At 38.2% G+C, this 15,596-nt stretch overlaps 1 protein-coding gene across 6 annotated transcripts in view; it reads left to right on the top strand.

Annotated features, from left to right (window-relative positions):
• Positions 1-15,596, top strand: part of SPIRE1 (spire type actin nucleation factor 1) — a 209,775-nt gene that overhangs the window by 166,123 nt on the left and 28,056 nt on the right. For all 6 annotated transcript variants that reach the window (XM_047827151.1, XM_047827152.1, XM_047827156.1 and 3 more), the window contains exons 9-10: positions 7,790-7,962; positions 11,225-11,315. In XM_047827151.1, the coding sequence (XP_047683107.1) occupies positions 7,790-7,962; positions 11,225-11,315 (264 nt within the window). The remainder of the gene's footprint in view (positions 1-7,789; positions 7,963-11,224; positions 11,316-15,596) is intronic.

Genomic DNA, 15,596 nt, shown 5'->3' on the forward strand with positions numbered 1-15,596 from the left:
AGAGCTGAGATTCAAACTCAGACATTCTGGCTCCTGAGGCCTCTCTTTAACTGCTATGTTATACTGCCTGCAATGGGCAGTATAGTGATACAGTGTGATGATAGTTCCTAAAGGAGATATTTCATAAAATATTTCACCTTTGGCAGAGATTTTGGCCAGATTTTCGTCCTGAAATAAATTATGTAAGAATGCATTTTTTCTTTAAAAATTTTGTACCCTAAAATCATATTTAAGCCAAAATCCTATACTAAGTTTATTTAAAATGTTTGTATCTTTATCATGTTTTCATTTTTAACGTGTTCTTTAAAAAGTTATTTTTTTTCTTTTATTGTTACTCCATTTCAAGTCTTAGTGATATATATAATTGAAACTAAGACTCATGGTTTTACTGTATTTCAGATTTTTATTCTCTGCCTTCAAGTCTGAAATATGCCGTTACAGGTCTTCTTGAATCCTCCCCCCCCCCCTTTTTTGTCCTCTCTGTGTATTCCTAACAGCTGAATTATTTTCTTTTTATTGTTTTCTTTTTTCAGCAATGCGGCCACTTAGCATGTCTTACAGTTTTGACTTGTCAGGTAAAAAACAAAACAAAACAAAACAAAACACTTTCACACCTGATGTGGGTTTTGTGGTTTCTGTGAAATACATTTCATTCATCTGCTTGTCCATACATGTCAAAGAAGAAAATTGAAAGGCTTCTTCTAAGCTGTGGTCAGTAAGATAAAAAATTCTGCTTATTTGAAAACAATATACTTAAAAAAAATTAAAACTATAGTAATAAATCTGTTGCCTACCAAGGGATTATAGAAGAACCATTACACAATCCTTGTGGTTATGAAATCTGGCTGACCATCCTTAGGGTTACTGTCTTTTACCCATACTCTTCTGAAGCAATGACGTCAAAATCTAAAACAGAACTTTGCCTTAAGAGAATAGAAAAGATTTTCAAGAAATGAAGTTTTGACGCTAACTACTCTCTAAAGCACATTCAGTTATGTAAGTAATTAGACTCAAAGCTGTCAGCTATTTCAGAAGACCACTGATAGGCAAGAACTGTCCTTTGTGTCCCTGTGCTCCCTGTGGGTAGAGCCTAATCATGAATCACTCTGAGTGCTGATTGAGAGCATAAAAATGCAGATGTGTTTAATGGCTTCGGTTGTAAAATACAGTTGACCCTGAACAACATGAGTTTGAACTGCTCAGGTCCACTTGTGGGAAGATTTTTTTATGCAAGAGGTGACAGGAGAAGATACAGGGATTTATTTACAGGTGCCTCCCACCCCTACTCCCCCCTCCCCCCCTGCTTCATAGGACCCAATGGACTGAGGCAATGAGCAGAGCTGCAGGGTGGTCAGGGTCTGCACCCAGAGCTGGGGGTCAGGATGCTGAGTTGAAGCAAGGAAATGTACCCAGAGGGCGGGATGGTGCTCCTCCACCTACCCATCACCCCTGGCCCCTGAGGCTCAGGCTATGCTGGCCGGCTGCTGCAAAGCCTTGGGCCACCCCCTCCCTTCCCACTCATGACTGGCCACAGCTGCCAATGGCCGTAGGTTGGTGGGGCACTTATAGGCAGATGGGACAGCTCTACTGTACCCCCAGGCCACTGTGGCTGCCCACCCGCCAGGCGGCTGCCTCTGCTAAGGCTGCGGAATATGTCTTCATGGGACCAGGCTCACTGCCACCTCCAGCCTGGCTTGACCTGCCTATACACAGATTTTCTTCAGCAAATATACATATAGTACTGTAAATGCATTTTCTCATCCTTATGATTTTCTTTTTTTTTTTAATTTTTTTTTTCAACGTTTATTTATTTTTGGGACAGAGAGAGACAGAGCATGAACGGGGGAGGGGCAGAGAGAGAGGGAGACACAGAATCGGAAACAGGCTCCAGGCTCTTGAGCCATCAGCCCAGAGCCCGACGCGGGGCTCGAACTCACGGACCGCGAGATCGTGACCTGGCTGAAGTCAGCCGCTTAACCGACTGCACCACCCAGGCGCCCCTCCTTATGCTTTTCTTAATATTTTCTTTTCTCTAAAAAAATTTGTTTCTTTTCTCTAGCTTTAAGAATACTCTGTGTGTGTGTGTGTGTGTGTGTGTGTTACATATAACATATAAAATATGTTAGTTGACTGTTTATATTATCAGTAAAGTTTCCAGTCAACAGTACACTTAATTAGCAGTTAAGTTTTGGTGCAGGGGGTATCAAAAGTTATTTGCAGATTTTCAACTGGGGTGGAGCTCTGCACCCCTAATCCCTGCCTTGTTCAAGAGTCAACTGTATAATTAATGTATTCTGGGTTTGTAGTACAAGTTTAGTTCCCTGCTGTTAAATAGACAGGGATTAAGAGTGAAACAAGTAACCATTAATGACTAAATTTGATGCCTTAAAACCAGCCCCTTTTTAAGTTGGGTTTTTAAAAATATATGTGAGTGACTATTCAAAGCCAACTTAATCCCAATAAAATATTTTGCAAGTTAGAATTTTTCATTTTGGATGCTGCTGTTTTGAGTATAAAATGAGATAGTGGCATTAATATTTTCTTCCAGAGTTTTCTTAGATTTGCTCTAGAATTGTTGGCATACCTTATATACAAATTCATATTTAAAGAGCCAGAGAGTTCTAGTATCATATTCTGTTTATTAATATTTACGGAGTATCTTCCAACTGCTAAGCTAGTTCCCAGCTGTTTTTTAAATTTCTAATTATATTTGTAGGTCTCAGGCATCACTATTATTTATGCTTTTAAAAAACTCAGATAAATATTTTATAATCTTCATTTACTACTTTTGACTGACCACTGAAGAGCTTTTTCTATTTTCTTTATTCATTTGAAAATTTTTATTTTATCAACCATTTGCAGAATGCAGAGTAAATGTTGTAAAAGAGAAAAAGAAAAACCTTGTAAAAATTTTGATCTGGAAAATAAACTCAGAAATGTTTTGGTACATAGCTTGTTATTGATAATCTCCAAAAGTTAGCAGTATATATTATAGAGACTATGTCTCTTTTTCTGGAGATGTTTCTATCAGTTGGACTCTGAGGGAATGGCTGGCTACCTAAACATATTTACTATTAGCTAACATAAATTAGGTTGATCTGGAAAGTATGCATGCCCACACACATATATATTGTTATAGGTAATATGGTGGCTTCTGATTTGGGAAGAAAGCTCTTAACCTCTATAATGTAAAAGAGTAGCAAAAAATTTTATTTGCTTTCAACTGCTTATCATTTTGCCGCTTTAGTGTGCTTCATGATTTCTATATGCTTCATTCTTGATTTCTTGTGCTAGCTACTTTTGTTTGCATTGTTACATTTTGACTAATCAATTAAGATGTCCCTAGTTACAAATGGAAAAAGATCGATCCATTCTTTTAACCTAAATGCAAAGATTGGACTATAATTCTTCTCTAAATTGGAAAATTAACACACTAAGGAGTAAATATTTAAGTATGTAGTATAGATAATGCCCCTGAAATTAAGTATAAAATAAGACATAATGAAGTATATTCTGCTGCTTATGTATGTCTTACAAATATTAATACTTAGTGGAAAATCGTAACAATCCATTCAACATTAATTAAGGTAAGTGTAATTTATTTTTGCAATGCAAACATGTGTAATCTGTATCACAGTCCTATTTCCTCCCACTAAATAAGTCAGCAGTTGGGTGTATCTGACACACATGAATTTATTACATAAAGTATTTAATATCGTGGTTATGCATTTTAGATTCTAAACATGAGGTATGTGACTTCTAAAACCATAATCAAACTACTTACAAGTTTCTCTTGAAAATATGTTCAACTGGGTCTTTTACAAATATGTAGTAGTATGAGATAAAATCACACACAGTATTTGTCTTCTATGTGGAGATCATCTTGAAACTTGTTACATATTTTTTTTTATCAGTCCCATTTATCTCAAAGCTTTGAATTCAATACAGGTGTTTATTTCAGTAGGTTAGTGAATGAGCTCAAATATAGTTATCAATCTCATGGTAGTGTTTAGGCAAGTAGAGAACTATTGAGGTAATTTCTCAAGTGTCCTGCATTGAGAATGAAATGAACTCATGGCAGCCACTGTCACTTAGCAGTATTCCCTAAACTTCAGATCAGATGCCACACTCATTATTTTTGCCAGGCTTTAAGTACCACCAGTATTATTTAAATTGCTTTAATCTATCATCAATGACTTATTAAAAATTCTTAAGCAAAAACACCCATAAAGCCACGTATTCGATTTATTTTTCCTGAAGCATTAACATAAATACATAACCATTAAAACTTTCAGTGTTCCTCCATGCACTACTAGTGGTCTCACCCTTGGGGAAGCTCCGACTTGAAGGACTGGAAATGTGAGACCCACCTCGGAAAGCTGAATATCTCTCTTCTCACGGTACCTGCAGTGGGGGCGCCTCAGTTGGAATCTGAGCAGCTAGGAGGGGACAAAGATGTGTGCGTTTTAACTCCATACTTTCTATTGAAAGCCTCACTACTATAACAACTTGAGAAATTCTATAGGTAGTGTATAAAATAAGATACACTATAGAATAAGATCTTTTAAAATATGTTCAAGACCATATTTGAACACTACCTTTTTTCTTAAAGAATAGGATTTATCCGTTAGCCTGATCATTTCCTCTTTTGCTTTCTGGAAAACTTTTAATTATACTCTTAAGTGTGGCAGCCTGCTGCTCTCTGCAGCTCCGTAGGAAAGATTTATTTAAAGATTTCAACCTTTAAATTTGTATAAAAACTTGCTGCTTTTGCCCTTTTGTCCCCTTCACTGCAGCCCCTTACCTAGTTATGTTTTTGCTCCAGCTGCCTAACATCTGGAAAGATAACACGAAGATGAACACATGTGTTGTCAAGTTTTCCATTAAGAATTTAATGTAAAATAAACAATTGACGGACAGATCTGTCTTCCTTTTCTTCCTTTCCTCCCTCCTTCCTTGCTTACTCATACCCTTTCTTCTCATTCACAAGGACATGTGCTCTGACCTTCTTCATTTCTAAAAGTAAGCAGAAATTGTAAATATTAAACTAGATACATATTATTGATAATAATTTATGACTTGTAAATACTGTCAAGGAAGGCTGTACTAGAACACACTTATTCACTGAATGTTTCCTGGAAATACCACTTATACTTAAAGCATATAAATATTGTATGTTGGGAGGGAAACTACTATATTTTATAATAACTGCAGTTACAGTGCTTTCCCTCTTAAAGGAGCTTTAATCATTCGTGTCTTCTTCACTTTCATGCTTAGTGTACCCTTACCTTCAACCACGGGAGTTTCACAGACTGTCCATGTGCAGAGATCAGTTTCATGTTGTTTGTCTGTAAAATAGATGTGCAGTGACTGCTTTTTTTCATTTTTAAGTGCTTTAATTTAATAGTTATTAAACTCAGTCTGTGTTTAACACTTCATTTGAAATACTAAAGAAAATTAGTTCCACTTGCATTAGTCCCACAGGATACCAGGAGAAAAAGGCAGCCTTGAGAATTAATAATACTAACAAGGAATCAACTGTGCGACTGGTCAGAAGGTCAGAGCACATGTCCTTGTGACTGAGAAGAAAAGGTATGAGTAAGCAAGGAAGGAGGGAGGAAAGGAAGAAAAGGAAGATCTGTCCATTAATTGTTTATTTTACATTAAATTATTAATGGAAAACTTGACAACACAATAGCTGTGTGACTGGCTAAGTCACTCTGAGCCTTAACTTTCCTGCTAATGGAGATAAAAATCAGTGTTAATAATTCCCAACATTTACTGTGTGTTACCATTATTACAAACAGTAGTATTTTATACGCAATTGTTAATCTTCAAAATGAGCTCATGTCTGTTGTTAGTTAGGCCCATTTTACAGATGATGAAACAAGAGGTTAAGTAACTTGCTCACAGACAACTAGCAGCAGAATTAGACTTTGAACCTAAATCATCTGCATCTTACTATATTATATACTCTGTACTCTATATTCTGTACTCTGTATACTGTATAACCTGTCCTCTATACTATGCACTTAGTACTCTTATTCTGTACTTGTACTCTATGCTTTGTGCTCTCTAGGCTGTACTCGGTAATATATATTCTGTACTCTGCTCTATACTGTATACTTAACTATATATACTATATTCTCTGTATATATTCTATAGTCTCTATGCTCTGTAGTGTGTACTCTGTGCTCTATACTCTATATGCTCTGTGCTCTATACTATATGCTCTATGCTCTTTACTCTCTATACTGTATATACTGCTATATATACTCTATACTATATACTATATACTCTATATACTCTATGCCCTGTACTCTATACTATATATTTCTGTGCCCTATACTCTACACTATATTGTCTCTATATTCTGTGCCCTCTACTCCATACTGTATATGCTATGTGCTCTATGCTCTGTACTCTTTATATTCTGTAGTCTGTACTCTATTCTATATAATATATACTCTGTACTCTATGTACTCTCTGTACTACTCTAGATTCTTCTCTGTACTACATACTATCCTCGCTGTACTCTCCTCTGTACTAAATACTCTATATACTGTGGCCTTTAATATTTTATTGTCACATGTGGCATCCACACTTGTTACTTACATTAGATGATTTTTGACTTGGACATAAAAGCCAAGCCATTTATTTATATTATGTTTTCAATCCAAAGAACATGTATACTTTTGTACTATATAAGAAACTGTAACTTGTACTGATTGCACTTGCCTGCCATGGTTTGGATAGATTTTTTTGCATGGCTTTTTTTCTTTTCTAATGGATGCTGTCCTATGATGCTTCTAAGCCTGTTCATGGGTATGTATCAGATGTCTCCTTTGCCTGTAAGCTTCTATCCTTAGGTATTTCTAATGTTTGTTTTTCTCTGTATACTTCCATACATAGCTGTGCACTATGAAAAATTGAGTGAATATGTATATTCAAAATAAAGCCTATTTCACTTTTAAAAAATGTACTCTAAACCCTGTACTGTATACTATATACTCTATGCTCTGTAGTCTCTATACTCTACTCTGTAGTCTATACTGTGTACTGCATACTCTATATACACCCTGCTCTGTACTCTCTATACTACTCTGTGCTCCATAGTCTGTACTTTATACTATATACCCCATGCTCTGTACTCTGTACTATATATTCTATGCTCTGTACTCTGTATACTGTATACTCTGTGCTGCCACATGTCTTTAATCGGTTGTATCATCTTCCCACCCAGATTCGAGCTCTAAATAACCTAAATCATAAATCAGCTTTATCAGAAGGAATGTATCCTAGATTCTTTGTGATCATGTTTATATGAATATAGATTATTCACTATTTTGATTTTTAAATTAAACCATTTTCAAATAGTTGAGCCATATGGCTGCTTTGGCTTTGTGTATGCCACCACTGTGGTCCATCTATCACTAGCTTTTTGGAGACTATGAAGTAAAACTAACATCTCTTGAGGATACAGAAGTTAAAGTCAGTTATCTATAGGATTCCTTCTGGCTCTAAATTCTAATGTATAAATATGAATATAATTATTCATTTAAAGGTTTTCTTTAATTGAACCTGACAGATAATATCTAACAAAAATGTTTTATATACGCAGGCATTATTGTATCAAGCCTCTGTGTTGTATTTGTGTGACATGGAAATGCCATGTCACCTAATGTGTGCTACCAAGTACAGGCAGGTACTTAGAAAAGTGCATTCAGCCTACTAATTACCTTTCTTAGCTTGAGAAAAGAAAGGTAAGCTTTCGCCTTTCTTTCACCAGATGTAACTACTCCCGAATCTCCAAAGAACGTTGTGGAATCATCAATGGTGAATGGAGGTTTAACATCACAAGCAAAAGAAAATGGGTTGCGCGCTGCACAGCAGGTGCCTGTGCAGCGGAAGAAGCTCCTCAAAGCCCCAACTCTGGCTGAACTGGACAGCTCAGACTCTGAGGTGAGTCCCATTAGGTCCTGGCTCTCAAATCTTGATTCCATGTTCAGAATGCCAGCCCTCTCTGACCTAGTTTACTAATCACGTTGCCTTAGTTGTTGCTTGATCTCTTCCTATTTTTCAATCAGTAAAGTTGGGACTGAAATTCATTTGTTTGGCAGGAAGTGAAACAGTGGATTACTTACTGTTTTTCGGTAAAGACCAGTATAGTGGCCATAGTTTATAGAATAAGTTCTGAAATATTCACATGGTCTTAGATTATAGTGCTATTAAAATAAGAAAAAAAAAGATGCAAACATAGTATCTTCATTACGTTTCCCTTCATTCTGGGAAGGAAAAAAGAAAAATATATTTCCATGGATTCTTCTCTTTCTTCCTCTCTCTCTCTCTCTCTCTCTCCCTCTCTCTCTCTCTCTCTCTCTCTCTCTCACACACACACACACACACACACACACACACACACACACCTACCCATAGTGAAGCTCGTTCTTTCTGTAATAATACTAATAGACAGGTCTGCAAAAGAAAACTCTGCTAAGGTTATCCAGATTTCATCTTTCTCCTGCTGCCCTTTGGAGGAAGATCTCATGTCCTCCCTGTTTTCCAGAAAAAAATCAGGATGCTGGTGCTTCCCAATTCTCTCTCAAGCCTTTGTCTGCAGCATCAATGTTGTGTATCTCCACTGTATAAAATGAAATTACATGCTTGCCTCCCTCTACCCTCAGGCCCTGCCAGACAAACAACACACACACACAGCCAGCTTCTCATCTTCTGTTTGCTGTTGTGGTTGCTGGCTCCATCCACTCCATGTTCATCCAAGTTAGAATTAAGGAATTATTCTTTAATTGCCCAGACCTGTCTCTGAGACAGTTCTGGCAGCCTTCAGTGACAGTGCCACCCTTGGAGCAAAGCAGCAGTAAAGGAGCAGCAGGAATTCTAGAAGTGACGTTGTTCCAACCAGCACATATGATTAAGAGCCTACTGGTCAGGATGTAGAACTAGAAAAGGCCTAGTTTAGTGAGTGACTAGTAACTGCATCGGACAATACAAGCAAGCAAGTTTTCGAAAGCAGGCCCGGCAATAGAAAAGACTGGTGCTTCAAAGAATAGAGGCCATCAGGATCCCCCAGCCAGGTACAAAGTGCTTAGTTGGGGGAATGGGCACCACAGGGCAAGCTGAGCCGGATTCTACACCCACATCCTCTTGCTCAGATCCGACCTCCAAGTCCCCTGGCCTCTTCTGGGCATCTTTGTGATTCCTCTGGGCTGGGAACTAATCTTAATGAAGATTAGTTTTTAAATAGTGAGAGATTGGGTCCAGCTGTGTGTGGTCAGCAAGCAGGGGCAGAGGACCATCAACAGCTTTTGAGAGAAAATCCTGAAGGGACTTGAACCATGCCATTGCCCCCACCACTTCTCTCTCCTGCTGACTGACTTACAGTCACCTGACTGCCCCAGAACAGGTTCTTGGTTCTTCCCAGTAGAAGCAAGTGGAATCAGTAAAGAGTGGTGTAGAAGGGGTGGACATGCTCAGTTCTGTAAAACTGAACTCTAAAAATGTTTCTGGGGGGCTCCAGGGTGGCTCAGTTGGTTGAGCATCCGACTTCAGTTCAGGTCATGATCTCACAGTTCGTGAGTTCGAGCCCCGCATCGGGCTCTGTGCTGACAGCTCAGAGCCTGGAGCCTGCTTCCGATTCTGTGTCTCCCTCTTTGCCCCTTCCCTGCTCATGCTCTGTCTCTCAAAAATGAATAAATGTTAAGAAAAAAAATGTTTCTGGGGAAGGTGGGCTAACATATATGAGGCTCGCGGATGGTTTCTGCTATTTAAATCTAGGTAGCACCCACTTCATAATTTTTGGGGAGTACTGTGTATATGGCCCCTTTTTTCTTTTCCTAAGAGATACTCTTGGCATTTATTTCCTTTTGACCCTCCATAAGCAGAAGGAGGTCGTTCTAGTTGCTTGCTAGCTTTTCTGGAGATTTGTGTGACCTTTACACCATGTCTAGGGTTGAAACTTTGGTTACATTACTTGATTTGTTCTTCATGGTATGTACCAAGAGTGTGGAAATCATTGTTCAAACCTTCTTTGTTTGAACTGTGTGGTTTATACAGCCTTTTTTCATCTCATGTTCTTTGACCAGATCCTTTGTATTGTAGCTTGTTTGAAACCACAGCTTTCAACATTAGGTTTTAGGTGAGGCCATTTTTTATGAATGGCTAATTCTTAAAATCACCTTAACTAAGTAGGCCAGAGAGAATTTTCACTACTTGTCACACATAATCATAGGTTAATTTTTTAACCCAGTTTTCTTTCTTCTACATTTAAAACTATTTAGCAGTTTTCTATAGATATTATGGAAATAAGTTGTCTTTTAGTTCATGTATAGTAAGTTTTTCATGAATAAATATTGTACTTAATCTTGGTATTACTATTAAAAACAAATTAAGGATCTCTTCTCACAGGTTATAGGAATTTAAATTTTGTTTTGCACAATGTAGATATTTTTCTAGATTCATATGAAATGTTTATTTTCATCTTTATTCAACAAATATTAATATTTATTCATTACTTAGTAACAGTGGGTTTGTTACAACAACAAATGAGACACATAGCTTCTACCTTCATGCAGATCCCAATCTATTACTTTTATAAATGTATTAAATATTTCCCTAATAATAATGTTAACCACTATTTACTGTGTGCCTGGTAATGTGTTAAGCATTTTGAGTTTTGAGTGCATTATCTTATGTGATCCAATAACACAGTGTAAAGATGGTTAAATACCAGGTGTTAAAACCTAGATGAGGGGCGCCTGGGTGGCACAGTCGGTTAAGCGTCCGACTTCAGCCAGGTCACGATCTCGCGGTCCGTGAGTTTCAGCCCCGCGTCAGGCTCTGGGCTGATGGCTCAGAGCCTGGAGCCTGTTTCCAATTCTGTGTCTCCTTCTGTCTCTGCCCCTCCCCCGTTCATGCTCTGTCTCTCTCTGTCCCAAAAATAAATAAACGTTGAAAAAAAAAAAATTAAAAAAAAAAAAAAAAAACCTAGATGAGAAACTAGTTCCGTGTCCCATCACACTAATGAGGGATACAAACCCAGACTTGTCTTATGTTAGATCCCTTCTAGTTTGTCTTCTGCTTGCCTTGAACCTTTGGCATTTTACTTTGGTGCCTCACATTAAAATAAATCTGTAATAGTAAAATGTGATTAATATGAGAGCACTAATGTCTAAGAATCTCTCTGTTTCTCTGCCCCCACCTTTCTCAGGAGGAAACTCTGCACAGATCAGCCAGTAGCAGCAGTGTGTCTCCTTCTTTCCTTGAAGATCCCTCAGTAGAGGCTGTGTCCACGAGGAAGCGTGAGTATTTGTGATGAAACGAGCTAGTGTCAGATACCTTCAAAAACACACTCGACCTAGAATAGGGAATCCCAGAGTGCCTTGTGATCATTTAAGATAGAAAGAATTAACCCTGTAATTTCACTAGTCAGGAGCAGAAATATTGTTATAGTCCTAGAGTGACTTGTTAAGATAGGGCTTAACTGATAACTGGGCCTCAGGTTCTTATAACAGATCAGTCACCTTTGGGTTGTAAGGAATAAGTCAAGTGTGTGTGTGTGTGTGTGTGTGTGTGTGTGTGTGTGTGTGTTTTAGATTAATTACCTCCTTGTCTGAATTTAAGCTCAGAGCCCTAAGTAATCACACTTGTTATCATTCCCACCCCCACACACATATACATGTATCTATACCCCCTTACATATATAGATAGTAAAAATGCCTTTGTAGCTCTTCATAGGTTCTGAACACAGAATCTGAAGTTAAGTGATTTCTAAATGTTTTTAATAATATTTTTCATGTACAAGATCATTATGAAAGATTAAAAATTACACATTTAGGGAGAGGATTCTGGGAAGATGTTGGAACAAGAAGCACCAAGAATCCGTCTCCCACCTAGACAACAATTGCACTGGCAGAATCTGTCTGATGTAACTACTTTGGAACTCTGAAGTCTGTTGAAGGCTTGCAACTTCCAGGGGAAGATTTAGATGAAAACTTGTGGATATTTCAGTCACTTTCAGCTCTTAGTACAGTAGCAGCTACTCATGCCCCACCCCCAGCCACAAGGCAGTTTAGTGTTCCTGAAGCAGCTTACACACAGTTTACAGGAACTAGGGTGGGCAAAAAGGACGCTGTCCTCCAAATATTGGGAATCTTTCCTTTGATTGCTGATTGTTCCATCTGATTCCAAAGGTGTAGACAAAGAGGCCTGTAGTCATTGTTGTTCCTTGTTGCCAGCTCCCTGCATGCTAAAGTGTCTTCCAGGGAATTTAAAGGCCTGGCTCCTTCCCCCTACCCCCTTCATTTTTAGCTTTGTCCCTTTCTGGAGCCAGACATTAAAGACTAAGATATTCAGAAAAAACTACATATATAGGAAAAATTATAAAGTTACTATGCATGCCCAGAGAATGGCTTATGAAAGACCTGAGATCTTAAGTTTATATCTCAGGCTGATCCTCAGCACAGAGAGAGCCTACAACAGTCAAGAAAACAGTGAACAAAAACAATAACAAAAAACAGCAGCACCTGGGAAAGGGGCAGAATATGATTTCCAGAGTTACCACATTATTAGATTCAAATGTCCAGTGTTTAACAAAACAAAACAAAATCACAAGGCATACAAAAAAACATGAAGGTATGGCCCATTCAGAGTAAAGAAACAATCAACGGAAACTGCCCCAGAAAAAGAGGGTGATATGCCCATCAAAGACTTTTAAAAACACTGTTTTAACATGCTCAAAGAACTAAAAGATGTGGAGAAAGTCAGGAACACTATGTGTGAACAATATGGAAAGATAATAAAGAGCCAGAAAACCTAAAATGAAACCAAAAAAATTCTGGAGCTGAAAATTCCATTAACTGAAAAGAAAAATTCACTAGAAGATTAAAGGACAGATTTGAGCAAGCAGAAAAAATAATCTACAAATTCAGGCCAGGGCAATAAAAAACATCATGCCTGAGGAATAGAAAGACAAAAGACCAAAGACAAGCAAACACAGACGGAGAGATCTGTCGGACACCATCAACCAGACCAACAAATGGATAGTGGGAGTCCCCGAAGGAGAGGAGAGAGAGGGGCAGAAAGAATAATTGCAGAAATAATTTCTGAGACTTCCCAAATTTGATGAAAGACATGAATATAAATATCCAAGAAGCTCCACTAAAATGAACTCAAAGAGACCCACAGCAGGACACATTATAACCCAACTTTCAAAAGCCAAAGACGGGGGCGCCTGGGTGGCGCAGTCGGTTAAGCGTCCGACTTCAGCCAGGTCACGATCTCGCGGTCCGGGAGTTCGAGCCCCGCGTCAGGCTCTGGGCTGATGGCTCAGAGCCTGGAGCCTGTTTCCGATTCTGTGTCTCCCTCTCTCTCTGCCCCTCCCCCATTCATGCTCTGTCTCTCTCTGTCCCAAAAATAAATAAACGTTGAAAAAAAAAAATTAAAAAAAAAAAGCCAAAGACAGAGCAACAAGAGAGAAGTGAGTCACTAGAGACAAGGGATCCTCAATGAAATTTTCAGCATATTTCTCGTCAGAAACTTTGGAGGCCTGAAGACGGTAGACCAATAACAGCTTTTTCACCCACTGTCACCCACAGTCTGAAAGTTTGCTTTACACCACTTCACTATTTTTGAAAGATCAACATTAATATTTGTTTTAGCTAACTGAGAAATCCAAAGAGGATTTTCACTTCTACAAGATGTTTCAGTTGCTTCTTTGGTTTTTGCCATTTCAGCTTACAAAAGGTTTCATAGGAATGCTCTCCTTCCAGATAGTTGGGGAACTCTGTATATTCAGAGTGCTTAAAGAAAAAAAAAAAGTCAAGCAACAATCTTCTATTCAGCAAAACTATAGTTCAAAGTGAGAGAGAAATAAAGATATTCCCAGATAAACAAAAGCTGAGGGAGTCCATAACCACTAGACCCTCCCTACATTAAAGGCTCAGAGGTCTTACAGGCTGAAATAGAAGGACACTAGGTAATAATTCGAAACCATAGGAGAAATAAAGGTCTTGGTCAAATACATAGGCAATTATAAAAGCTAGTATTATTGTAACACTGGTTTATAACTGCACTTTTTGTTTTCTATGTAATTTGAAAGACTAATGCATTTAAAAAGAATTATTAGTCTCTATTTGGGGGAAGGCAGTGTATACAAATGTAATTTTGTGACATCAACAACCAAGAGGGATGGAGGACAGAGCTGTATGGGAGCAGAGTTTTGTGTGGTATAGAAATTAAGCTGCTATACATCCAAATCAGAATGTTATAATTTTAGACTGTTAAATGTAGTTTCCATGGTAACCACAAAGAAAATAGCTACAGAATATATACAAAAGAAAATGGGAAAGGAATTTAAATGTTTCGTTATAGAAAAAAACAATTTCACATGAAAAACAAGAATGAAGGAAATGAGCTGGAAGGCATATAGAAAACAAATGACAGAAGTCCATCCTGATCAGTAATTAGTTTAAATGTAAATGAATTAAACTCTCTAATCAAAAGCTAGAGATTGGCAGAATGGATAAAAACACATGATTCAACTATATGCAGACTAGAAAAGACTCCCTTGAGATTCAAAGACATAAACAGATTGAAAGTGACAGTATAGAAAAGATATTCCAGGGGCACCTGGGTGGCTCAGTCGGTTAAGCGTCTGACTTCAGCTCAGGTCACGATCTCGCAGTCCATGAGTTCGAGCCCCGCGTCGGGCTCTGGGCTGATGGCTCAGAGCCTGGAGCCTGCTTCCGATTCTGTGTCTCCCTCCCCCGTTCATGCTCTGTCTCTCTCTGTCTCAAAAATAAACATTAAAAAAATTAAAAAAAAAAAAAAAAGATATTCCACGCAAATGGTAACCAAAAGGAAGCTGGAGTAACTATACTGACATTAGACAATATAGACTTTAAATTAAAAATAAGTTACAAGAGGGGCGCCTGGGTGGCGCAGTCGGTTAAGCGTCCAACTTCAGCCAGGTCACGATCTCGCGGTCCGTGAGTTCGAGCCCCGCGTCAGGCTCTGGGCTGATGGCTCGGAGCCTGGAGCCTGTTTCCGATTCTGTGTCTCCCTCTCTCTCTGCCCCTCCCCCGTTCATGCTCTGTCTCTCTCTGTCCCAAAAATAAATAAACGTTGAAAAAAAAAAAAAAAAGTTACAAGAGACAAGGAAGGAGACTGTGTAGTAATAAAAGGCTCAATGCAGTAAGAGGAAAGAACAGTTATTAACATTTATGCAGCTAATGACAGACCATCAAAATATGTAAAATAAAAACTGACAGAAATGAAAGAGAAATAGTTCTCAATAATAGTTGGAGACCCCTCTCACAATAATGGATAGAATAACCAAACAGAAGATAGGGAAATAGAGGACTTGAGCAGCCCAATAAACCAACTAGATCTGAAAGACATATACAGAATACTCCACCCAACAACAAACACACATTCTTCTTCAGGGCACATGGAACGTTTTCAAGAATAGACCATATGTGAAACTACAAGTGAAGTCTCAATAGATTTTAAAAGATAGGTATCATATACAAAGGATCTTCTCTGGCCATAATGGGATAAAGTTAGAAATCAGTAACAGAAAT

Source organism: Prionailurus viverrinus, chromosome D3 (genome assembly GCF_022837055.1).
Source record: "Prionailurus viverrinus isolate Anna chromosome D3, UM_Priviv_1.0, whole genome shotgun sequence".
NCBI lineage: Eukaryota > Metazoa > Chordata > Mammalia > Carnivora > Felidae > Prionailurus > Prionailurus viverrinus.